General features: G+C 46.2%; 1 protein-coding gene and 1 non-coding gene across 2 annotated transcripts; both read right to left on the bottom strand.

The window, feature by feature from the left end:
• Window positions 1–13374: 13374 nt before the first annotated feature.
• TRNAS-GGA (transfer RNA serine (anticodon GGA)) lies at window positions 13375–13446 on the bottom strand. Its single transcript has one exon. It is a non-coding gene; the product is annotated as a tRNA-Ser (tRNA).
• A 2649-nt stretch (window positions 13447–16095) lies between these two features.
• Window positions 16096–18642, bottom strand: TNFSF9 (TNF superfamily member 9). The gene is made up of 3 exons (XM_068981473.1): window positions 18379–18642; window positions 17682–17718; window positions 16096–16553 (listed from the first exon to the last, which is right to left on the bottom strand). The coding sequence occupies exons 1-3, from the start codon at window positions 18640–18642 to the stop codon at window positions 16096–16098; spliced, it is 759 nt and encodes a 252-aa protein (XP_068837574.1).
• Window positions 18643–24188: the final 5546 nt, after the last annotated feature.

The following is a 24188-nucleotide window of genomic DNA, read 5'->3' on the forward strand; positions in this document are numbered from 1 at the left end:
TGGACTGTGGTCCGCCAGGCTTCTCTGTCCATGGGGTTCCCCAGGCAAGAATACTGGAGTGAGTTGCCATGCTCTCCTCCAGGGGATCTTTCTAACCCAGAAACTGAACCCGGATCTCTTACATCTCCTACATTGGCAGGCAGGTTCCTTACCACTAGCTCCCTCTGGGAAGCCCTAGAGTGGTTCCCTGAAATGCCTGAGTTTGTGTGCTTTCTCCTTACTCCCCATATTTATTGAAAACCTACTCAATATTGAGCACTGTGGTTGAGGCCTGGGATTCATCAGTGAACTTCAGTGAACAGAAACTCTTGCCTTCATGGAGCTTAGCATCTAGCATCAAGATGCTCAACATCATTCAAGATGCTCCTATTCTTACTTTTTCTGCCCTTGATAAAATATTCTCAGAAAAATATTAATATGTCTTACTATGATTATATATTTCTTCTTTTTCCTTATATTTCTTTTGATTTTTGCTTTATGTATCTTTGTTTCTTTGTTGTTAGGCATCCCATGGCTTATGATGTCTGTCTTCTTTGTGAATAGTACCTTTTATCATGAAAAACATTCATCTTTGTTTCATTTAAAATTAAATAAATAAGTAAATTTAATAAGAGTTGGTCTTGGGACTTCCCTGGTGATCTAGCAGTTAAAACTCCACACTCCCAATACAGGAGACCTGGTTCAACCCCTGGTTAGGGAACTAGATCCTGCCACAGCTAAGACCCCAAGTACCACAAATAAGATCTGGGGCAGCCAAATAAATTTAAAAACATAATAATAAAATGTATTTTTTTTAAAAGTGGGTCCTTCTAGTCTGTACTTCATCCTACATACTTCATTGACCCCCTTCCCTGGAGCTAGAAGTCTTCTCTAGGTACTGAAGATGCTCCATATTATTAAATCCTCCCCACAAACCCTCAAGGTAGAATGGCAGATGGTATGTCTCAAAGATGACTGCCATAGCAACTCCCATACCAGTGGGCCTTTCTGCAAGTGGAACTTGCCCCTCCAAAGTCAGTTTCTCTACCTCTTTGGACCTGGGTGGACCCTCAGGAAGATTAGCCCAATGGCAGGTGACAAAGTGACTCTCAGGTGTAGTGTTGAACTATCCTGCAAGCCTCTACTTCCTGCCTCTTGGCATCCATCTGTGAGCCTGCCATGCCATGAGAAGACATAGAGAAGACAAGGGCAGGTACATCATTTGATAGTGCTATCTGAGCTGAGCTTTCCCACCATCCATCTCAGATGAAGCACCTATGAGGGAACAAGCTTCCAGATGGTTCCAACTTCTAGTTATTCAAGTCACCTCCACCTCCAACCCTTTGAGTTTTCCCAGCTGGACACTAGACATTGTAGAGAAGAAAATAAGTTGTTCCCAGTGTACGCTGCCCTGATTCCTGACCCACTGAATTCATGAGCATAAGAAAATGCTTGCTGTTTTGTGCCAAACCCTTAAAGCTACACATGCTGCTGCTGCTGCTAAGTCACTTCAGTCGTGTCCAACTCTGTGCGACCCCACAGACGGCAGCCCACATGAGGCCCTCATAATATCACCAACATCATCACTCCCCAGTGCTATCCACCACGCTGGTCTTTCTGGACCTCAAATATACCTGACTTGTTTCTAGGATGTATGCACTTGCTGTCTCCTCTACCTGGAATGTTTTTCCTCAGATATTCCCATGTCTTGAATTCCCATCACTTGAACCCCAGCTCATCTGTTATCTTCTAGAGGCCCTGGTGGTCCAGTGGTTGACTCCGTGCTCTGGATGTAGGGGGCCTGGGATTGATCCTTAGTCAGGGAACTAGATCCCACATGCTGAACCTAAAAATTCACATGTTGCCCCTAAAAGATCTGACATGCTGCAACTAATCCTGCATGTTGCAACTAAAGATCACACATCCCACAGTTAAAGAAACCACATGCTGCAATGAGGGCTGCCCAGGTGGCGCTAGTAGTAAAGAATTGCCTCCCAACGCAGAGATGCAAGAGATGTGGATTCAATCCTTGGGTAGGGAAGATCCCCTAGAGTAGGATGTGGCACCCCACTGCAGTATTCTTTCTGGAAAATTCCATGGGCAGAAGGGCCTGGGGGACTACAGTCCATGGAGCAGCAAAGAATTGGACGTGACTGAGCACTAAGCTAACTAATGCCTGCAATGAAGATCGAAGATCCCACTTGCTGCAACTGAGACCCGGTGCAGCCAATTAAATAAATAACATTTTTTAAAAATAGCCCTGGCCATCATCATCATCATTTGTTTGGTGCTGCCAAACAAATTAATTAATTTAAAAACACTTCACTGGGGTTCTGATTTTTTTACTTTGCTTTTCTGTTTGGAGTGTCACTGTAACTACTGAATTGTAAGTGATGGGAAATAGTTGCATATGTTATTTTGGGGTGTGTTATTTGCATCATCATCATCAAAGTTTCATTCTCTGAAACATCCCCTATATATGTTTTTTCATAACATTTGTGTTAGCTAATTTTATGTCAACTTGGCTAGGCCACAGGATGCAGATACTTGGTCAAATATCAATCTAAATGTTTCTGGGAAGGTGTTTTTTATATGCAATTAATATTTAAATAATTAGACTTTGAATAAAGCAGATTACTCTCCATAATGTAGGTGGGCATTGTTCAATCAGTTGAAACCCTTAAGAGAACCAGACTGAGGTTCCCCCAAAGGAAGAAGTAATTCTGCCTCCAGACTTCCCTTGGATTTGAGACTACCTCAGTTCTTCCCTGGCTCTCCACCCTGCTGGCTTGCCCTCTAAATTTCAGACTTGCAAAATTCTATAGTAGTATAAGTCAGTTCCTTAAAATAAATCTCTATATTCATACATATCTTGCTGGTTCTGCAGAACTCATTAATATGCATTCATACAATATAAAATTATTGTATTGGGGGTTATCTAGAACACGGATCAGCAACCTTTTCTGTAAAGCTCCAGCTCCCTGATAGTTCAGATGGTAAAGAATCTGCCTGCGATGCAAGAGGCCTGGATTCAATCCCTGGATCAGGAAGATCCCCAGGAGAAGGGAATGGCAATTCACTCCAGTATTCTTGCCTAAAGAATTGCATGAACAGAGGAGCCTGGAGGTTTACAGTCCATGGGGTCACAAAGAATGAGACACGATTGACTAACACTTCCTTACTAAGTATTTTAGGCTTCACAGACCATACAATTTCTGTCACAGGTACTCAACTCTACTTTGAAGCATGAAATCAACTAAAAAAAATACATATAAAAGGATCATGGTCACATTCCAATAAAAATTTCACTTGCCTGGTGGTCCAGTGGCTAAGACTCCATGCTCTGAATGCAAGGGTCCCAGGTTCGATTTCTGGTCAAGTAACTAGATCCCACATGTCACAACTAAGACCTGGTGCTGCCAAACAAATTAATTAATTAAAAAAAAAACTTCACTGGGGTTCTGATTTTTTTACTTTGCTTTTCTGTTTGGAGTGTCACTGTAACTACTGAATTGTAAGTGATGGGAAATAGTTGCATATGTTATTTTGGGGTGTGTTATTTGCATCAGTGTTTTATCTCTATTAATGCTAGTTTTCATTCCAATCCCAAAGAATGCTCAAACTACTTCACAATTGCACTCATCTCACATGCTAGTAAAGTAATGCTCAAAATTCTCCAAGCCAGGCTTCAGCAATATGTGAACTGTAAACTTTCAGATGTTCAAGCTTTAGAAAAGGCAGAGGAACTAGAGATCAAATTGCCAACATCCTCTGGATCATCAAAAAAGCAAGAGAGTTCCAGAAAAACATCTATTTCTGCTTTATTGACTATGCCAAAGCCTTTGACTGTGTGGATCACAATAAACTGTGGAAAATTCTGAAAGAGATGGGAATACCAGAGCACCTGACCTGCCTCTTGAGAAACCTATATGCAGGTCAGGAAGCAACAGTTAGAACTGGACATGGAACAACAGACTGGTTCCAAATAGGAAAAGGCGTATGTCAAGGCTGTATATTGTCATCCTGCTTATTTAACTTCTATGCAGAGTACATCATGAGAAACACTGGGCTGGAAAAAGCACAAGCTGGAATCAAGATTACCAGGAGAAATATCAATAACCTCAGATATGAAAATGACACTACCCTTATGGCAGAAAATGAAGAGGAACTAAAGAGCCTCTTGATGAAAGTGAAAGAGGAGAGTGAAAAAGTTGGCTTAAAGCTCAACATTCAGAAAACAAAGATCATGGCATCTGGTCCCATCACTTCATGGGAAATAGATGGGGAAACAGTGGAAACAGTGTCAGACTTTATTTTTCTGGGCTCCAAAATTACTGCAGATGGTGACTGCAGCCATGAAATTAAAAGACGCTTACTCCTTGGAAGGAAAGTTATGACCAACCTAGATAGCATGTTCAAAAGCAGAGACATTATTTTGCCAACAAAGGTCCATCTAGTCAAGGTTATGGTTTTTCCTGTGGTCACGTATGGATGTGAGATTTGGACTGTGAAGAAAGCTGAGTGCCGAAGAACTGATGCTTTTGAACTGTGGTGTTGGAGAAGACTCTTGAGAGTCCCTTGGACTGCAAGGAGATCCAACCAGTCCATTCTAAAGGAGATCGGTCCTGGGTGTTCTTTGGAAGGAATGATGCTAAAGCTGAAACTCCAATACTTTGGCCACCTCAGGCAGAGTTGACTCATTGGAAAAGACTCTGATGCTGGGAGGGATTGGGGGCAGGAGGAGAAGGGGACGACCGAGGATGAGATGGCTGGATGGCATCACCGACTCAATGGACGTGAGTTTGAGTGAACTCTGGGAGTTGGTGATGGACAGGGAGGCCTGGCGTGCTGCGATTCATGGGCTCGCAAAGAGTTGGACACGACTGAGCGACTGAACTGAACTGAACTGAATGTTAGTGCTCATCACTGAATGTAAAAAAACTTGGATGTATTGATGAAACACATTTTTATTTTTATACTGGCATTGTAGACACTTAAGAAAGCTGTTTCTTACAGGCTTGATTTATTTTTTTCCTTAAAAATCTGGAATATAATCTTATATCATTTACTGGAATAAACAGGACAAAACATTTGAGTATAAAGCTCTTCCAGTGTTTTGGATTTATACCATTTCTTTGATAAATGAGCTGCATACCACTAGTACAGATTTAGTATAGCTCTGACAATAAGTTAATCGTGGATAAACTTTTCTTTATTCCATTAATACAAGCAGTGGTTTATTTAATAATCATCAATGAAATAAATGTGCCTGATATTCATTTTAATAATTACAATGATAAATTATAAAATAAAAACCAGCAGTACAATTTTTAGTGAAGGACTTAATTTTCCACATGTTTCAGTGTTTTTAGTAGTCAATTCTATGTATTTTATATAAATAGATGCAATGCAGGAGATGCAGGAGATGTGAGTTTGGTCTCTGGGTTGGGTAGATCCCCTGGAGGAGGTCATGGCAACCCATTCCAGTATTCTCACCTGGAGAATCCTCATGGACAGAGGAGCCTGGCAGGCTACAGTCCATGGGGTTGCAAAGAGTTGGCTATGACCAAGTGGCTAACACTTTCACACGTAGGAAGAGTTGCCTAAGATTAACTTAAAAGATTATTTACAGATGGAAAAGTGATTGAGTAACTATTTAAGTAAACTTACTGCCCTGCACAGCTTTCTAATTTTATTTATCTGGTCCAGCAGTTTACTGATATCTGCTCACTTGTTGCAGAAGAACCAGGGCTGGCAGTGGATGTTTCAGAAATCCCAAGTGCAAAAGATTGACTGATGTTTGTACCAGGTACAAAACCGGCACAGTTTTCTTTTTGTTCAGGGCTGTATCTACCACCCTGGAACATCATATTTTCTGTATTTCAGTTCCAAGACTGAGATGTCTTGTTAAATTGACAGTGAATGATAAAATTCAATGTTTTCACAATATAACAGTCCTTTTTTATAAAGGTGTACCTGAGTTAAGTACACTGCTATTAACTGATTCTAATCATGGGCTTTTTAAAGAAGAAAAAAAATCCAAGAATCTGCAGAAGTCTAAATTTAGCCTATTGTCAAAAGAATCTGGATTTATAACCTCTTTATAACCATTTTCACCAGTTTCCTTTCATTTTAATTTTTTTGAATATAAACCACTGCATGACTTCCAAGCTGAAAATTTGCATGTGTAAGATACAAAAATTTAAATATATTTGTGTAGGATATAAGATTAATGTAAATTAATATAAATAGAAATCTATTATATTTAAATTAATGACACCATTCAAGATGCTCCTATTGTTTTTTTTTTCTGTACTTGATAAAATATTCTGAGAAATGTTAATATGTCTCACTATGATTATATACTTTTTTCTTTTCCTTTATATTTATTCTGATTTTTGCTTTATGTATCTTCGTTTCTTTGTTGTTAGGTGTCTAATGGTTTCTGGTGTCTATCTTCTTTGTGAATTGTATCTTTTATCACTAAAAATATTCATGTTTCTTTTTTTAAAAATAAATTTAAAAAAATTTTTTAATGAAAGAAAAATTGCATACTACTTTAATTTACAAATTGTTTTTCAATCAAATATCCTGATATTTTGTTTCTTTTCCTTCAGGGTGTTTAACTATACTACTGCAGTAGCAAAACTTCTTCATTTAAAAAAATCTCTGCTACTAATTTTAAAGTTGATTTGTGTTAAGTAAAAATTAAATCATACACTGCAAGGTGTAGGAAGACTTGTTTTAAAGCATCCAATGATAGAGATTTGATTACTAAGTTTGATCTGTTCACTGTTTAACAATTTTAGACTTGTGGCTTGCTTTCCTTGGTTTGTTTGTTTTTGCTTTTGCTTCTGTGCTGTGCTAGTTTGCCATGTCACAACTGCACTGTGCAATATTACGGTAAGGGCTGAGAAAATCTTTATGGATGCAATATGATTTGTGATATACTTCTCTCAAGCTCTCAGTGATTTAAATGTAATCAAACCTTCTGCATTTTGAAACAAAAAGCAGGTTTTCCAGGTGACTATTTTGATAAGTATCAAAATAATAATTTATGGTGTATTCTTGTCGATTCACTTTGAATTTATATATATATATATATATATATATATATACTGCAAAAAAGGAAACTTCACTTACAAAAACAGTTAATGAACATATTAGCTGTTAATTAGAACATAAGCTACCTGAGAGAGAACCCATGTCTGTTTTCTTTCCCCAGGAATCCCTAGCACCTAGTACATTTAAAACTTTCAGTAAATATTTGTTGAACAAACAAATGAGAGAATGAAAAAGTATTGTTTAATCTCACTTCGGTAGGTCAATCCCTTTGCATTTTAGTATCTTTGAACTTCAAAGACAATGGCATTTAATCTTTAAACTTTCATCTCTCTGGGAGCTTGACTCAAATTCGAGAGCATATCCTTAAAGATTTTAATATTGGAGAATTTAAACGTCATTTAATCTGAAAAAATATTTCTAGGGAAATGACTTTAGCTTGTCTGCAGTCTTAGTTGTTCTATTAGCTCTATTTCTTCAGGTGCCGATTCTTTTCTGATTTGCAGAGTTTAAAATGTTTCTTTCACAATGTTGACCTTGGTCATATGCCTGGCGATTCTTAGTTCTCTGCTCATCTTTTGTTTGACAATTTCAGGGACTTCCCTGGTGGTCCAGTAGTAAAGAATCCACCTGCCAATACAGGGGACATGGGTTTGATCTCTGGTCTGGAAAGATTCCACATGCTGCACCTACTGAATCTCATATTCATCTAGAGCCCATGCTCCACGACAGGAAAAGACACCACAATGAGAAGCCAGCACTCCACAACAAAGTGGCCCCTACTCACGACCACTAGACAAAGCCCAAGTGCAGCAACAAAGACCAAGCACAGCCAAAAATAAAATAAAGAAATGAATACAATGCTGGGAAAGACTGAAGGCAAAAGGAGAAGGGAATGGCAAGGATGAGATAGCATCACCGACTCAACGGCCATGAATTTGAGCAACCTCTGGGAGACAGTAGAAGAAAGAGGAGCCTGGCATGCTGCAGTCCATGGGGTCGCAAAAAGTCAGACATGACTTATCGACTCAACAACAACAAAATGTTTTTTTTTATTAAGTAATTTTTTAAAAAAAGAAGAAGAAGAATGTTCCACTGCCTGTTCTATTTGTTATAAGGTGACTCAGAAAAGGAGTCAAGTTGTAACATTGGATATATTTTATTCACTGATTTGGCCAAGGGGTAAATTATATCAGTTGGATCTGCTTAGAACATGTTGCTGTTATCTAGTTTGACTCTTTGCAGCCCTATGGACTGTAGCCCTCCAGGGTCCTCTGTCTATGGGGTTCTACAGGTAAGAATACTGGAGTTGGTTGTCATTTCCTTCTCTAGGGGATCTTCTCAATCCAGGGATTAAACACACATCTCCTGCATTGGCTGGTGGATTCTTTACCATTGAACCACCTGGGAAGCACACTTAGAACATGGGCCAAAGAATGAGTACAGCTAATGTAGCTTTACCCATGTTTCTTTCTCTGTGATCACCTTGATAAATGTCCCCAAACTTCCTCCCATTTCTTAAATCCACACACACTACCTTTGGGAAATTTCTAGAACTGTCCCAACCTCTGAGGATGAGGTTTCCACCACCTGTTCTGTTTCTTAATAATCCTGATCTCCTCTGACTCATCCTTAAATGAATACATCCAATTTACATTCACAATATGGCAGGGGAAGCAAGGAGAGAAAGCAAATGACAAAGCAATAGGGGCCAAATATGAACAGTGAGTGAATCTGGGTAAAGGTAATGTTGGTCCTTTTGTTATTTTCTTTAAATCTGAAATTGTTTCCAAATACTAAATTTTTCCAGGACAGTATCTCTTGAGACAATCCCAAATTCTTCACTTGTTACTAATTTCAAGCCACTCTGATGCAACTTGATTCGATCACACCCCTAAATATAGCCACCAGTGAATCTGATGATTCAAAAGCTGGTAAACATTTTCAGTTCTCATCTTAACTGACAGCAGTATCAAACACCACTGACCACTACTTCCTTCTAGAAAGAGATTCCTTGGAATCCTCATTTTCCTCTCTCCTCTTTGGCTGCTCCTTTTCAGACTTCTGTGCAACCTGGCTTCCCACTGAAGCAGGTTATCTATTGGATAATAGGGTTCCTCAGCCCTTGATCTTAAATATTTGTTTGTTTACTTATTTATTTGGCTACACTGTGTCTTAGTTGTGTCATAAGGGATCTTTCCTTGCTTTGAGCGGGCTCAGTAACTGTGGTACATGGACTCAGTTGTCTTGTGGCCATGTGGGATCTTAGTTCCCCAGCTGAGTTCAGTTCAGTTCACTCACTCAGTCTTGTCTGACTCTTTGTGACCCCATGGACTGCAGCACGCCAGGCTTCCCTGTCCATCACCAACTCCCGAAGCTTGCTTAAACTCATGTCCATCAAGTAGGTGATGCCATCCAACCATCTCATCCTCTGTGTCCCCTTCTCCTCCTGTCTTCAATCTTTCCCAGAATCAGGTCTTTCCCAGTGAGTCAGTTCTTCGCATCAGGTGGCCAAAGTATTGGAGTTTCAGCGTCAGCATCAGTCCTTCCAGTGAATATTCAGAACTGATTTCCTTTAGGATGGACTGGTTGGATCTCCTTGCAGTCCAACCAGGGTATCAAACCCACATCTCCAGCATTGCAAGGTGGATTCTTAACCACTGGACCACCAGGGAAGTCTCAGCCCTCAATCTTAGACCTTCTTCCCTGCCACGTCTTTACTTTTCTTTCTGAAAGAGCCCGTGCTCCTCCACAAGAGAAGTCACTGCAATGAGAAGCCCGTGTACCACACCAAAGTGTAGCCCTCACTCCTCACAACTAGAGAAAGCCTGTGCATAGCAACAAAGACCCCGTGCAGTCAAAAATCAAGAAAACTTTTAAATTACAAAAGAAAGACATGGGGGACACAGAAGGGCTTCTGTGCCTAGGAGCCCCACATAGTCCTGCTTGGTTCCAGGATCTAACCAGCTAATCTGAAATGTTGTTGCTGTTGTTCAGTTGCTAAGTCATGTCCAACTCTTTGCCATCATGTGGACTGCAGCACAACAGGCTTCCCTTTCCTTCACTGTCTCCTGGAGTTTGCTCAAATTCATGGCCACTGAATTTGAGGCCATCCAACCATTTCGTGCTCTCTTTCCTCCTTCTCCTCCTCCTGCCCTCGATCTTACCCAGTATCAGGGTCTTTTCCAGGGTCTGACCTCTGTCTTCATAATCCTTTGCCCACAGGATAAAGCTTTGGGCTGTTGTCATCTGCAAGCTTGAATGATCTGACCCCTCAGTCTCCTACTTCTGACCTTTTATACGTGCTGTTCTTCCTACCAGGAATTCACTTCACCTGAGACACTTTGAACCTTAGTTACCATCTCTCCGTGACCCAACTGATGTGATAATCACAACAGCTTCTACATATTGAGTCAAATACCAGGCACCATGCCATTAAACCCATTAACTGACTTAATACTCCTCGGAGCCCATGAGATACAAAACTTTTTCCATGAAGCCACTGAGCCCAGAGAGGTGAAGGAACTTGCCCAAGGATGCACAGCTTAGCTAGCACTGCTTGAACTCAGCTCTGGGTGACACTAAAATGCCTGTGCTGTGTGATCCAGCAATCCCACTTCTGGCTACAGATCCAGAAAGACTGAAATCAGAATCCCAAAGAAATAATTTGTACTTTCAGTCTCACTGTAGCATTATTCACCACAGCCAAAAAAGGGAAGCAACCTAAGTGTTCATGGTCAGAGGGATAAAGAAAATGAGGCCCATTCATACAATGGCAGATAATTCAGCCTTAAAAAGAAAGGAAATTCCACTGTATGTCACAATATGTTTGAACCCAAAAGACCTTATGCTCAGTGAAATAAGTCAGACCAAGAGGGGACACGTGCTGCCTGATTCCACTTCTATGAGAAATCTAAGAGTCAATTTATAGAAACAGAAAGTAGAATGATGGTTGCCAGAGACCAGCAAGAGGGGGAAATGGGGTGTTGTTGTTCAATGGGTATTAAGTTTCAGTTACACAAATTGAATTTGTTTTGGAGATCTGCTGTACAGTGTTACCACTATAGTTAATAATACTCTGTAGTGCACTTAAATTTTTGTTGAGGGTAGATCTTATGCTATAATCTTAACACAATTTCTTTCTTTTTTTTTTTTTTTTTAAGAATGCTCGGAACTTCCCTGGTGGTTCCAGTGGTTAAGAATCCTCCTTCTACTGCAGAAGCCATGAGTTCAACCTCTGGATGGGGAAATAGGATCCCACAGGCTGAGTGGCACAGCCGAAAAAAATGTTTAAGTAATAAAAAATAAAACATGCTCTGCAGACCCATCCCTGCTCCTGCCTCACTGTAGTTCTCCCAAAACACATACAATCAATGCGCAAAGTTGATGCAAGGCATTGGGCTTCTCCACTCTGCCTTCTCCATGTCCCACCAGGACATGTCTCCTCCCTCCTGCTTTGGTGGGAGGGGCTATGGGTCTCTACTTAGGGATCTCAGACTCATCCTCAACATAACAATGTAACACTGGAATCCCAAAGCCACTAAGAAAGACAGAGAGAGCCTTGGGAGACTGCATCCTTGGAGACACTGTCTTCGAGGTCATTTGGCAGAATAGAACACACCCCAGAAGGAAATTCCTGGGAGCACACTCAAGTTTCTCCTGTCCCACCCACCAGAGAACACACTAGACGTTGAATAGTGTCCCCCCAAAATTTATGTGCTTCCTGTGAGTAGCCTAGCTGCAAGGCAAGGAAAAGACCCTGATGCTGGGAGAAGGCAAAAGGAGAAGAGGGCAACAGAGGATGAGATGGCTTATGGTGAACAATGTTAGAGTCGTGATCTCCAAAGAAAAAGATTTAGCTTTGGGATCAGGGACCAGGCTTGACCACTCAAAAGCTTTTGTGTATAAGAGTTTTATTAAAGTATGAAAAGGACAGAGAAAGCTTCTGACATTGACATCAGGAGAGGGATGGAGAGTGCCCCCTTGCTAGTCTTATCAAGGCCTTATATACTTTTACCAGACCAACTCCCACAACATACATCTTAAATTTAAAAGATTAGAATTAACAATAGAAAGGTCTTACCAGAACCACTCCCATGTAAAATAACAAGATTAGCCAAAAGGTTCTTGTTAAAAAGGACAAACATGTCCTTGAGCAAGATATATTGTTGTTATATAATCCTTAGTATGGAGCTTAAGATGAGTTGCTTCTTGTGTAATCATCAGCTTTAGGCTTAAAGAAAATAACATCTTATGTGACAGACTAAGGAATGTAGGGGGAAAAAAATTTGTCCTTTTTCTCCTCAAGAGCCCCAGACCCCTTTCTCCTCCTCGGAGACCCCAGACTTCTTATCAACCTACCTGAGAATTAACTCTCTCAGTTGGATGCCATCACCGACTCAGTGCCTTCCCTGATATCAAGCTCAGTTGGTAAAAAATCCACCTTCAATGCAGGAGACATGGGTTCAATCCCTGGATGGGGAAGATCCCCTGGAGAAGGGAATGGCTGCCCATTCCGGTATTCTTGCCTAGAAAATTCCATGGACTGAGGAGCCTGGTGGGCTATAGTCCATGAGGTCATAAAAGAGTCAGACAAGACTGAGGAACTGAGCAGGCACAAACAGAAACCGAGGCGGCTCCTCTGTGACACCAGGGTTTTGTGCTCTCGTCCACACATCCCCACCCATCTCTCTCTGCCCGTGGGCCCTTCCATGCCTCTCTCTCTCATACAGCTTCCAGTTCATGACTAATAAGAGCAGCAGGGGGCCAGGCACGCTGCATTCCTGCCAAGGAGATCTGATTGGCCCGCCTTGAGTCATGTATCCACACTGACCAATCAACTGTGCCAGAGAAGTGGCACCACATGGCACCAGAGATGATCGCTGAAATTGGAAACAGCCAGAGTAGCCAGGAGAAGGAAATGGCAACCCACTCCAGTACTCTTGCCTGGAAAATCCCATGGACAGAGGAGCCTGATAGGCCACAGTCCAAGGGGTGGCAAAGAGTCAGACGCGACTGAGAGACTTCACTCACTCACTTCACTCAGTGTAGCCAGAGACTGACCAATCAGATTTGAAGTTGGCCCCTGGATTACACCCTTCCCCCATAGATCCCAGGGATGCACTCGGTGTTAACACTTTGGATCCTGGGTTATCAGGGCCATCCTAGGGTCCAGAGGAAGCTTCCAACAAAGGAGTAGTCAGTAGTAGCTGTCGCTCAGTCGTGTCCGATTCTTTGCGACCCTGTGGACTGCAGCCTACCAGGCTCCTCCATCCACGGGATTTTCCAGGCAAGAGTACTGGAGTGGGTTGCCATTTCCTTCTCCAGGGGATCTTCCCAACCCAGGGATCGAACCCGGGTCTCCTGCATTCCAGGCAGACGCTTTAACCTCTGAGCCACCAGGGAGTAATAGGTATTTGCCAATTAGCATAGAGCTAGTTTCCAGGAAGCTAGGCTTCCCTGGTGGCTCAGACTAAATCGTCGGCCTGCAGTGTGGGAGACCTGGGTTCGATCCCTGGGTCAGGAAGATCCCCTGGAAAAGGAAATGGCAACCCACTCCAGTACTCTTGCCTGGAAAATTCCATAGACTGAGGAGCCTGGTAAGCTACAGTCCATGGGGTCACAAAGAGTCGGACACGACTGAGCAACTTTGCTACTTTCACTTTCACTACTAATTTAATGATGTGGGTGTGGGTCACTCAGTGTTCTCCAACTCTTTGTGACCCCATGGACTCCCTGGGTTCGATCCCTGGGTTGGGAAGATCCTCTGGAGAAGGAAATGGCACCCCACTCCAGTACTCTTGCCTGGAAAATCCCATGGATGGAGGAGCGTGGTAGGCTACAGTGCATGGGGTCGCAAAGAGTCGGACACAATTGAGCGACTTCACTTCACTTTGATGGCTCAGAAGGTAAAGAATCTGCCTATAATGTGAGAGACCTGGGTTCAGTTCCTAGGTTGGGAAGATCTCCTGGAGAAGGGAATGGCAAACCACTCTAGAATTCTTGCCTGGAGAATTCCATGGACAGAGGCTGCAGTCCATGAGGTCACAAAGAGTTGAGCATGACTGAGCAGCTAACATTTTCACTTTCATGCCCATATTCACAGTTGTCAGTTCAATGTCAGTTCTGCTCACTCAGAAGGGATGTGGGGAATGGAAGGAACTCTTTGAGGAGTAGAGATGGGTCAGGCAATGAAATTCATCTTCACTGCCCATCACACACCCTCCTAGCTGTCTAGCACAGGCAAAGCTCTTCCCCTTCCTCCTTACCTCCACCCCTCCTTTTAAGTCCCCATCAAGGCCACCTGCTCTATGGAAACCTCCCTGTCCACCCCAGCCCCAGGAGCCAAGGTCCATCTGGTTTAAATGGGCCAAGGGGCAGATTTTCATGATGGGAAAATTAGCGGGGGTTGGGAGAACTGGTCAGGACAGTGGTGTGCTGGCAAATGTTTAACAACCAGCTCTCATGAAGTAGAAAACTGAGGAACTTCCCTAGTGGTCCAGTGGCTAAAACTCCACGCTCCTAATGCAGGGGGCCTGGGTTCAATCCCGGTCAAGAAACTAGATTCCACATGCCACAAATGAAGATCTCGCATGCTCAAAGAAAGACCAAAAGATCGTCAAGTGCTGCAATTAAGTCTCAATGCAGCAAAATGAATAAAACAAAATTAAAATTTTTTTAAAGGAGAGAATTGAATCTGTATTTATTATAAATTTTATTGGCATAAATGTTTAGCAGGCAACCTCCAGCGATAAAATAAGATACTCCCCACTGCAAATTCCATACAGCCAAAACTGAGTGTCACAGAACGCCTTTCTCTTTTTTTTTTTTCCACTTTTGTAACCCAAAGCCAACCTATGCTTGCAAGTGAGAAACAAGCAAATGGAGGTTGATATTTTCCTCTAGACACGGAGATGGAACGAAACAATCAAGATGTGTGTTCACACTTCACTTGCTTTTTGATGATGCTTGGAACTTCTTTGCTAAATCAGATAATGGTTTGACAGCACTATAGAAAGACTTCCTCGATTTTTTTGTGTGCTAGTCACAATATAACAGTTACAGGCAAAACCCACATAAGTGTCATCTACATGGTGAACATCTGTTTTCCCAGCACTTTTGAGTGTAGGCAATCAACAAATAATACATCAAATCGGACTTGTAAGCTTTGTCGCTTCCCCTAGTGTAAATACTATCACCATGGTCCATTTTAAATTTCTAGTGTGGTGACACTGAACACAGAGCTGGCAAGCAATGTCCTGCAAAACGGAATTACACAGTATTTCCACTACCAGATACAGTAGAGGTGAACTATCTCAAGGGCATAGAAATAATCTCACGAGAATAACAAAAATCCCATGCCTAAGGCACAGGGCAGTTTGAAGCCTCAAGATAACTCGCATTGTCTAGTAAATGTACAGTACATAGCAGTCATAATATATAAAAATATTTTATTACCCAGCATCAGGTACCACCTCACACCCTCCCGTATGTCCCTGTTACACGGGGTCACACACAGTCATAGTGTAAAGCCAGCATATTAGACCATCAGCTTGGCAAAAGCCGGAGGTTTTGTCTTGTCTTGTTCCTGGCTGGATCCCCAACACCTAAAACAGTGCCTGATAAATTTTGCATGAGTGAATAAAGCTCACACAGCATAGATACTTGGACCCCCTCCCACAAGTTAGCCCCATGAGTCCCATGGAGTGGGGAGGAGAGGGGTTGGAAATGAGTCTCTATTTCGCACATATTAACATAAATAAGGATGGGGAGAGGGTCTATTTTATTTGCTCCTATTTCTCTAGCCCTGTACAGTGCCTGGCATGGAGCAGAAGCTCAATAAATATCAGTTGAATGGATTAATATAATGTACAGTGTCTGAGCTCAGCTCAGAATAAATACCGAGGGACCCAGAGGATCCTGGAGGAAGGGGGTCAGCAGCACTGACCCCCGGCCAGCCCAGTGAGGTAGAGGAGCTGGGTCCCATCACCTGGGGCCCCAACGAAGGAAGGGAAGAGGCAGTCTTGTTCGAGGAGGTGACACCTAGGCCTCGGGTCACGTGAGCTTTGACAAGGGGAGTCCACTGGGAACTTGGGCGGCCACGCGGAAGAGGCCCCAGACCGTGGATTCGGCTGAGAGCTGCCAGGAGAGAGGCTCCTGGATCGTGGGGCGCAGGTGGATGCTCAAGCGCTGCCCCGCATCCAGGTGCAGCAAGCTGCTCCGGAAACCAGCTGCTGAGTTCCCCGAGGGTGGGGGTGGCAAGTCCAAGGTGAGGGTTAGGGCGGCCCCGGCTTGGTGAGGCTGCAGGTCCAGGGCCACGGAGACGGAGTCGGAGCTGTTGGGGCTGCCGGCCATCACGCGCTTCAGAGTCAAGTGCAAGAAAATATAGTAGACTCCGGCCTCGGGGACCACCAGCTCTTGGGTGCGCTTGTCGTAGCGCATGCCTGGCGCCAGAGTCACACCTGTCAACCCCGGCTCGCTACGCCACTGCACCGGCCCTTCGGTCAGTTGTGCTGTGGGAGGGGAAGGTGGGGTACACTGAGCAGGTGTGCATAGCTGGTGAGCGGGGAGCATAGCCCTGGGAAAGGAGGGGAGCGGCTCTAAGGGAGACGCAAAAGTGGGGAGGAGTGTGTGAGAAAGATAAGGGAGCTCGGGGAAGGAAGAGGGTCTCGAGGGAAGTGGGGCTTGAGGAGGGAAAGAGGGGCTAAGAAGGGAGGAAAGGATTCGGGGGGAGGGGGGAGAGACTCAGAAAGCTGGAGATTGAGGAAGCGGAGAGGAGAGAGGGGGTGTTGGTGGAGGGAGAGAGACTTGCAGGAACCAGGAGGAGGACATGTAATGCCAGAAAGGATGATGGAGGGGAAGGGGGCTCCTAGGGATGGGAGGAAGGGGTTTGGAAAGAGAGGGGACTGGCAGAAAGGGGACAGAATGGAGGGACTCCGAGAAGGAGGCGGGACGAGAGGGAGAGGGCGGGGAAGGGAAGCTTGTCCGGAAGGAGCGAGGACCCTAGAGGAAAGCTAACGCGAGAGAGAAAGGGGTGGAGGGTGAAGAAGGAGGGAATTTCAAACAGAGGAGAGGAGGGGGTGAAGGGCTCCTGAAGAGACGCGAGGAGGTTGCAGGAGAGTCCGGAAGGGGGAGGGAAAGGGCTGGGGAGAAGAGTCCCCAGAAGACGGAGAGGAAAGGGGGACGGTCTGTAGAGGGAGGATGAGGAGCAGAGTCTGGGAGAGGGAGGGTCAGAGGGAACCGGGAAAGAGTCTCCCTAAGAGGGAGGAGGAGGGTCTCCGGAAGGGGGGAAGGGAAGTGAGGAGGAAACGGGGCTTCCAGAAGTGAGGGAGGGGAAACGGCAGGGGAGGAGGGGTCCGGATCTCCCAGAGTCCAGTAGAGGGAGCCGACCCCGCTGAGATGTGCGCGGATCCAGGCCCAGCCTTAAGGGGCCGGGGGTCTGAGGTGGGCACAGATGGAGGTCAGAGAAGGAGGAGACCCGGAGAGGGAGAGCCGAGGTTCTAAGAGGGTAGGGGGAGCTTTTCAGAGAAGGGAGGGAAAGAGGGTCGGATTGGGTCAGAGCGGGGGGCTTCCCTCTCCCGGAGTTCTCCCACTTAGTGCACCCTCCTCCCGCTCCCCCGGGTCTTTAGGGAGTCACTCACCTCCATCGGCCACCACCAGCTGCGCGAACACGCCCTGCTGAGAGAAAGGACAAACGCAAAGTGAATACAGGTCCTTCTACTCGCAACACGCAGCCCCTTGGAAAGTGGGGTCCCCGGGATCTGCGCAGGCCTTGAGCCTACAGTCTTTATGGTCCCTTCCCTTCGCGTTCCAAAAGAACCACCCCGCGCGCGCGCGCGCGCGCGCGTACACACACGCGCTGCCCCAGCCCTGGCTGTCTGCAAGGAGAGGACCCCGAGGACTTAGGAGGGAAATGAGGAGACAGTCCCTCCAGGGGTCTTGATACTGCAGAGTCTTGAGAGGGAAAGGAAGGTACCCTAAGGGTCCGGGAGAAAACCGAGGTTCCTTGCGAGTTACGAAAGAAAAGGGAAACCCCGCGATGGTTGCAGACAGTGTCCCTCAGGGTGCGCATTGGTGAAACGGTCCCCATCTGAAGCCCGGGGTGCAGATGGGGTCTCACGGGGGGTTAGGATTAGAATGGTGCCCCCCTGGAGACCTGGATAAAGAATTAGTGACCTCAGAAATCCAAGAAGGACCGGGGGGGGGGGAGGGGTAGGTCTCTCCACCCTCGGCCTGGGACGCAGAAAAGACCTTGCGGGAGGCGGGGACGCGGATGGAGAAGGGGTCCTGGGGCTGGGTACGGGTCTCTCTCGGGGTCTAGATCGGGCAGTATCTCACCTGCGGAGAGTTGGGGAGGCTGGCGTGGGGGTCGGAAGTCTGCTCCAGTCCCACGGGGAGAATCGAGCTGGGCGCGGGACTGGAAACCGGCGAGGCAGGAGTCCCGGGGATGCCCCAGACCCGCACCACGCAGGTGGCGCAGGCAGCGGCAAGCAGCAGCAGCGCGGCGCTCAGAGCCCAGGGCAGCGGGTTGCAGACGCGACCCGGGGGCGCTGGCGACCGCTGGGCCTCAGGGTCCGGGGTGGCGAGGGTGCTGGAGTGCATGGCCAGCTGCGGGCGGCTGCGAGTCGGGTCCTGCGCACCGCCCTTTATAGCTAAGGCCGGCTTTCCGGGGAGTGGCCGGTGGGGATCCCAGCGACCCGCTGGGTAGGTTGGTTCCCGCCCGCCCCGCCCCTTGCGGCCCCGCCCCGCCCTCTCCACCTTCGGTCCAAACTTTCCCCAACTTTCTCTTCCCTGAATGTCTCTGTCTCCCTTTCTCTCTAGCTCTCCGCGCTCTGCTCCATCAAATCCTCCTGACCCCCAGTTATCTCTCTTGCATCTCCCTGGTTATCTCTTCGCCTCTCTGCTTCTCTCTCTTGTCTCTTTCCCCGATTCCTTATCCCTCCCTAGCGCCCCCCCAGCATTGGTGCCCCTCCAGGGCTCCCCTAAAATCAGCACTTCTTCGGAGGAGTCAAAAGAACAGCCAGGCCTCAGCCCGCTTGTCCTCTGGAGGATAAGTCCTCCCAACGGAACCCCGAGGGCCCTGCTCAGTGCTCTCTCTACTTCCCTCTCTTTTCCCGGGACCCCGGACCTTCCCTGGCCTGCCCCCACCCACCCACCTAGACGCTTCCCGTCAGGGACTCCCTGGACCCCACAAGCAAAAGGCTGGAGAGTCCAGGTGGAGAAATTCCCCTTGTAGGAAAGGGACAACCTTGAGTGAGGCGGAGGAAACTCAAATTTCCCGTTCGCGCTCCCGTGGTGTCCGCGGGGGCGGGAGGAGGAGCGGAGATGCGGCCAGAACTCTGCCTCAAAAGAGGAAGCAACCGTGGATTGACAGATGGCCAGCCCTAGAAAAGCCCTGGGCTCCCAGAGAAGCCCGGCTCACCCCAGACCAGCGGGGTGGACCTCGCCATCCTTCTTCAGGTCTCACTTCCCCTATAGCGCAAGGGAGAATGGACCCGGGAATTGATCTCACCCGTCCACCAGCGGCCCAGGAAATGGGGGGAGGGGTGTTTTGGTTAAACGGAACAAAGATCGGATACCGGCCCTGTATTCAACCTTGTATTATTAAGCCTCTCTGAGGAATTAAAAGGAGAAAACACTAATGATACTGGCTCTTGATGACACGTAGGTGTAAAACGCTTCCGTTAATACTAGCGGTTTATAAAAAAGCGCTGTGCCCAAACCAGCATCACCTGGGGACTTGCTAGCTCTGCAGATTCTAGCACCTCAGCCAGACCTATTGACATTCTGGGAACTGAAGCCCTGCAGTCAGTGTCTGAAGGAGCCTTCAAGAACATTCTGACACTTGCCCAAGTTGAAGAACCCACTGCGTTGTACCAAGGTTGTTCCTTCGCACCTGCTGTCCCCTACACCTGGAATGTTCTTTCCCCCAGATCTGCGGTCAGCTGTCCTTCTGAGTAAAGAGGAAGAATTAAGGTCCAGCGCCTACTTTTACTGTCTCCCATAGTCTCACTGCAGCCATAGTTAAGGGACGGTTTTAAAACCTAAACCAAAACTTGTCAGCCATGGGGTGGAATGCCAAATACACATTCCCTAGCAAAATACCACCATCAACCACCGTGTCTCACGCCTCAGTTATTGGTGACCTCCTGCCAACTCCAAAAGAGATGTGGTGGGTGGCAGCTAAAGTAGAAGCATTGGTTGAAAGTAAATTCCCAAAAGAGATACCAGCTCTGCTCCCCAGTAGGGTGGAAACACAGCCATTTCTTGGTTGCTTTTTTTTCCCCTCCAGACCACGGAAATCTCAACATTTCTGGTGGGAGGAATGCAGTTGATAATAGAAGAATCATGATAGGATCATGCGTGAATCAAATGTGTGAACTTGAATGCAAGAGTTGAAACTGTCCCACCTTGACCCTCGCCCCCTCAACCCAGCAGCCAGGACCTGAAAGATGGGGATGGTGGGGTCTTTTCTCCGAGGAATCTGACCAGCCAGGAAGACAAATACAAAGATTCTGAGGACAAAGAGGTTTTACCAGATACTATCGCTCTGCCAAGAAGCTCACAGGCCACGGGCCGTCCAAGAAATTCACAGGCCACAGGCCGTTCTATTTATTATTAAACCCCACCCCAAGGCAGCTCACAGACAAGGTTTGCCTAAGCTGACGAAAAAGAGGAATTCAGAGAACTCCCAGGCACCGTTTCGGACAACCCAAATGAAAGTGTCTCTCTCTCAGGCCCCAGTTACATCACCCCTTGAAATTTCCTTACTAGCAGTTTCCACCACGTGAGATATTCTTGTTCGTTTGTTTACTTGCTCGTGGTTGTTTTCCCCCAAGAAACTGTTAAGTCCCAAAGAGGAGTATCTTCGCCTGCCTAGTTTCCACGCTACCTCCAGTACCTAGTAAATTATAAGCCTTGATAGTATTTACTGAATAAAGGAATGAATAAAGTATAATAGTTACCAGCATGGATTCTAGAGGTGGAAAACCTCAGTCCACTGACATTTTGTGTGTTTTCATTTTGAGGCAGCTGGGAAAATTCAAAATAAGACTCCTGACAGGTACAAATCATGTGTGAAATTCAAATTTCAGTGTCCACAAATAAAATTGTATCAGCACACAGCCACGCTCATTCGTTTCCATACAGTCTGTGGTGATTTTTGCAATGTTCCAGCCAAATGGGGTAGTTACAACAGAGATTGTTTGGCCCACAAAGCCCCAAATGTTTACTCTCTCTGGTCTCTCAGTGGAAAGTTTGCTGCCCCCACTCTAACAGTCTTGCATTTCAGCCCTCCAGTTTCTTGCTGTGTGGTCTGGGGCAAGCTGCTTCAGCTCTCTGAGCCTCACTTTTCACATCTGCTAAATGGGAATAAGAGTAAACCTCAAAGGGTAGCTGAGAACTTGCTGTGAGCAGTGACAGGCCCATGGCAAATCTCATTCCAGGTGAGCTGGATCACTGAGTTTTCTACAATTCCAATGGCTGGAGGAGTAAAAAAAAACTGAAACTCCAAAAGTCAAAGTCACAGTCAAGGACTTCCAGTGACTTCTGAATTCTAGATGCCAAGGGACTTAGCAGAATTCTGTACACCCCCTCTAGGGTAGGGGAACAAGGCCTGGCAGCCTGGGGAAGGCACAGGCCGCAGCCAGGGAGCACCATGACGCATTGTTGTGGTCGGCACATCTGACATAGACAGCCCCGCCCACCATGGAGCTCTCAGCATCAGTTGCCTCGCACCACATGGTTCAGTAGTCGCACCTCTGTGCTCAGCTGTCTCCCCAGGGGAGAGTGGGCCCTGGTTTCCCTCCCCGCTGGAGGAAGGACCTGAATTCTCTCACCATTGCCATTCCAGGGCTCAAGGGAGGGATTGGGCAGGAAGTAGTTGGAGGGGGGAGGATCCTTCTCCCCTCTCAGAGGCCCAGCAAACAGGCACCTCCTCCAGGAAGTATGCCTTGATTTTTCCTAGCCAAACTCACCTCCTTCTGAGTTCCTGACTGCCTGCCACCCTGTATGAAGTCCATTGGCCTGGATCCTTCGAGTCTGCACAGGCAAAGCCTGAAAGAGATCTTTAGTGATTACTGGGTAAGTGCACAGTGAGAGAGCATGGGACCCAGTAGGGGGCTGTAAACCAAGAAAAGAAGAAAAATGAGAAGAAAAGAACTGAGTGAGATTGGTTTTGAGCTGAGGGAGTGTCCACACGTGTTGAAGGAGGAAATTGAAACTGAGAGAGGAATCACGTTCTCCAGGTTAGGTCTCTAGAAAAGCTGGGTCCGAGTCTCCTTGGTCCTGGGGAGGCCCGGGAAACACAGACCTGGCATGTGAATGCCCTTGCCATATTGTGTAAACATGGCAAGGCACGATGGTGCTTTTAGACTTCTTGGAGGTAGGGTGCTCACCCAGCTACTGTTGAACTGTGTGTTTCCAATGTAATGAGTGTTCAGGATAAGGAAAGTGGGAGTGAGGGGATGTGCCTACAAGAGTGTTTCTAGTTGAGGAACAACAATGGCACATGATCCCATCTCTGAGCCTTGCTTTTCACACCAGCTCCAGGAGTTGGTGATGGACAGGGAGACTGGTGTGCTGCAGTCCATGGTGTCGCAAAGAGTCGGACACGACTGAGCGACTGAACTGAAATGAGAATAAGAGAAGGTCTTGGTGCATAGCTAGCTTTAAATCCCAATTCTGTCTCAAAGCAAATGCCTTCAGCTCTCTGCCTCGAGGTTCCCCTCGGGGAAGTATAGCTAATACAGGGACCACCTCCTAGGATTACTGTCCCGAATCGGAAGCCAGAATGGCACCTGGCATACAGCAAGTGCTCTCCGGCACGGTTGAGGCTGATGGTCTGGGGCCTCTGTGTGACTTGTAGGCGGGGATTTGATCCTGTAGGTGAAGCAGCAGAGTCCAGAAACGAGTGTGTATGTCTGGGCCAAAAGAGAGGCAGGAAGAATTCAGAATGGAAATAGTCAAAAGTGTCATCTAAAGAGAAATGGTCAGATTATCACTCATAGAATCAGTCCAGTAATCAAGCCATGGGGGAGGTTGAGTCATCTATTTGGGGCTCGATAGAGATCTCTAAGGGCTAAGAAAACAAAGAATGCGGATTTGGTTTCAGAGCAAAGACACATTTGCATAGCACATATCTAGAAGGTTTATAAGAAGCTTAGTGGGGGGGGGCTTCCCTGTTAAGACTCTGCACTCCTAATGCAGGGGGCCTGGATTCGATCCCTGATCAGGGAACTAGATCCCACATGCTGCAACTAAGACCCAGGGCGGCCCAATAAATAAGTAAATTTAAAACAAAAAAAAAAAAAAAAGGGAAGGAAGCTAGAGGTATTCAGGAGAATTATCTGCAAAAGAGATCATGAACCTTCCACTGTATAAGCTTCTGCCCACTTACATTTTCCACATTTGCTTTGTCTTGGTTTGTGTGTGTGTGTTACATACAGAATCGTGATCAAGTATGAGTACATAGAGAAAGAAACCAGTGGCCACATACGCACAAATTTTAAGAGATAAAATAAAAAAGAGAAAGACCCGAGCTATTTGGAGGAAGGGAAAATTTTCACACCAGTGACATCAAAGGTAGGAAATGGTGTTTCCCTGCTAATGGCAGTGGATGAACACAGGGATGGGGAAGGCCCAAGCATACCAGGGCAGGCCCGGGGTACCCCTCAGAGGGCCCGGTCCCTGAGAAGCCAGCTCACTCTGCTGGGAAGCAAGCCAGCCTGTCCCAGGAAGGAGGCCCCAGCATGGCTAACACCTGGAAGGGACTCTCCAACTGACCCAGAAAGGCAGCCACCAGGCAGACACTTGTGTACAAGACATCCCGATTCAGGCAGTACACAAGTACACAAAGACAGACACACAAAAACACCACACATACAAACACTGAGACACATAATCACAGATACACAAGAGTAGCCACCAAAGCTAGCCACAGACACACACAGAGACACAACAGATACATATTCAGAGCATATACACCCAAGAATATAAGTACACACAATAGCAGACCCACAATCATAAGCATACCAAAACAGTGGTGGGGACACACCATACAGGCATACACACAGTCACACACTAAGACGTGCCTAGAGATGCAATACTAGACACACAGCTGCCCAAGCTAGCCACAAGAGCGCAAAAGG

This window comes from Capricornis sumatraensis, chromosome 9 (genome assembly GCF_032405125.1).
Source record: "Capricornis sumatraensis isolate serow.1 chromosome 9, serow.2, whole genome shotgun sequence".
In the NCBI taxonomy this organism is placed as follows: Eukaryota; Metazoa; Chordata; class Mammalia; order Artiodactyla; family Bovidae; genus Capricornis; species Capricornis sumatraensis.

Bases quoted from the DNA above. Each gene is read 5' to 3' on its own strand.
- TNFSF9 (XM_068981473.1), bottom strand. From the start codon at position 18,642: ATGCACTCCAGCACCCTCGCCACCCCGGACCCTGAGGCCCAGCGGTCG. The intron at 17,719-18,378 runs GTGAGATACTGC...CCTTTCTCTCAG, and splicing joins GCCTCCCCAACTCTCCGCAG to CAGGGCGTGTTCGCGCAGCT. The intron at 16,554-17,681 runs GTGAGTGACTCC...CCCCTCCCACAG, and splicing joins GCTGGTGGTGGCCGATGGAG to CACAACTGACCGAAGGGCCG.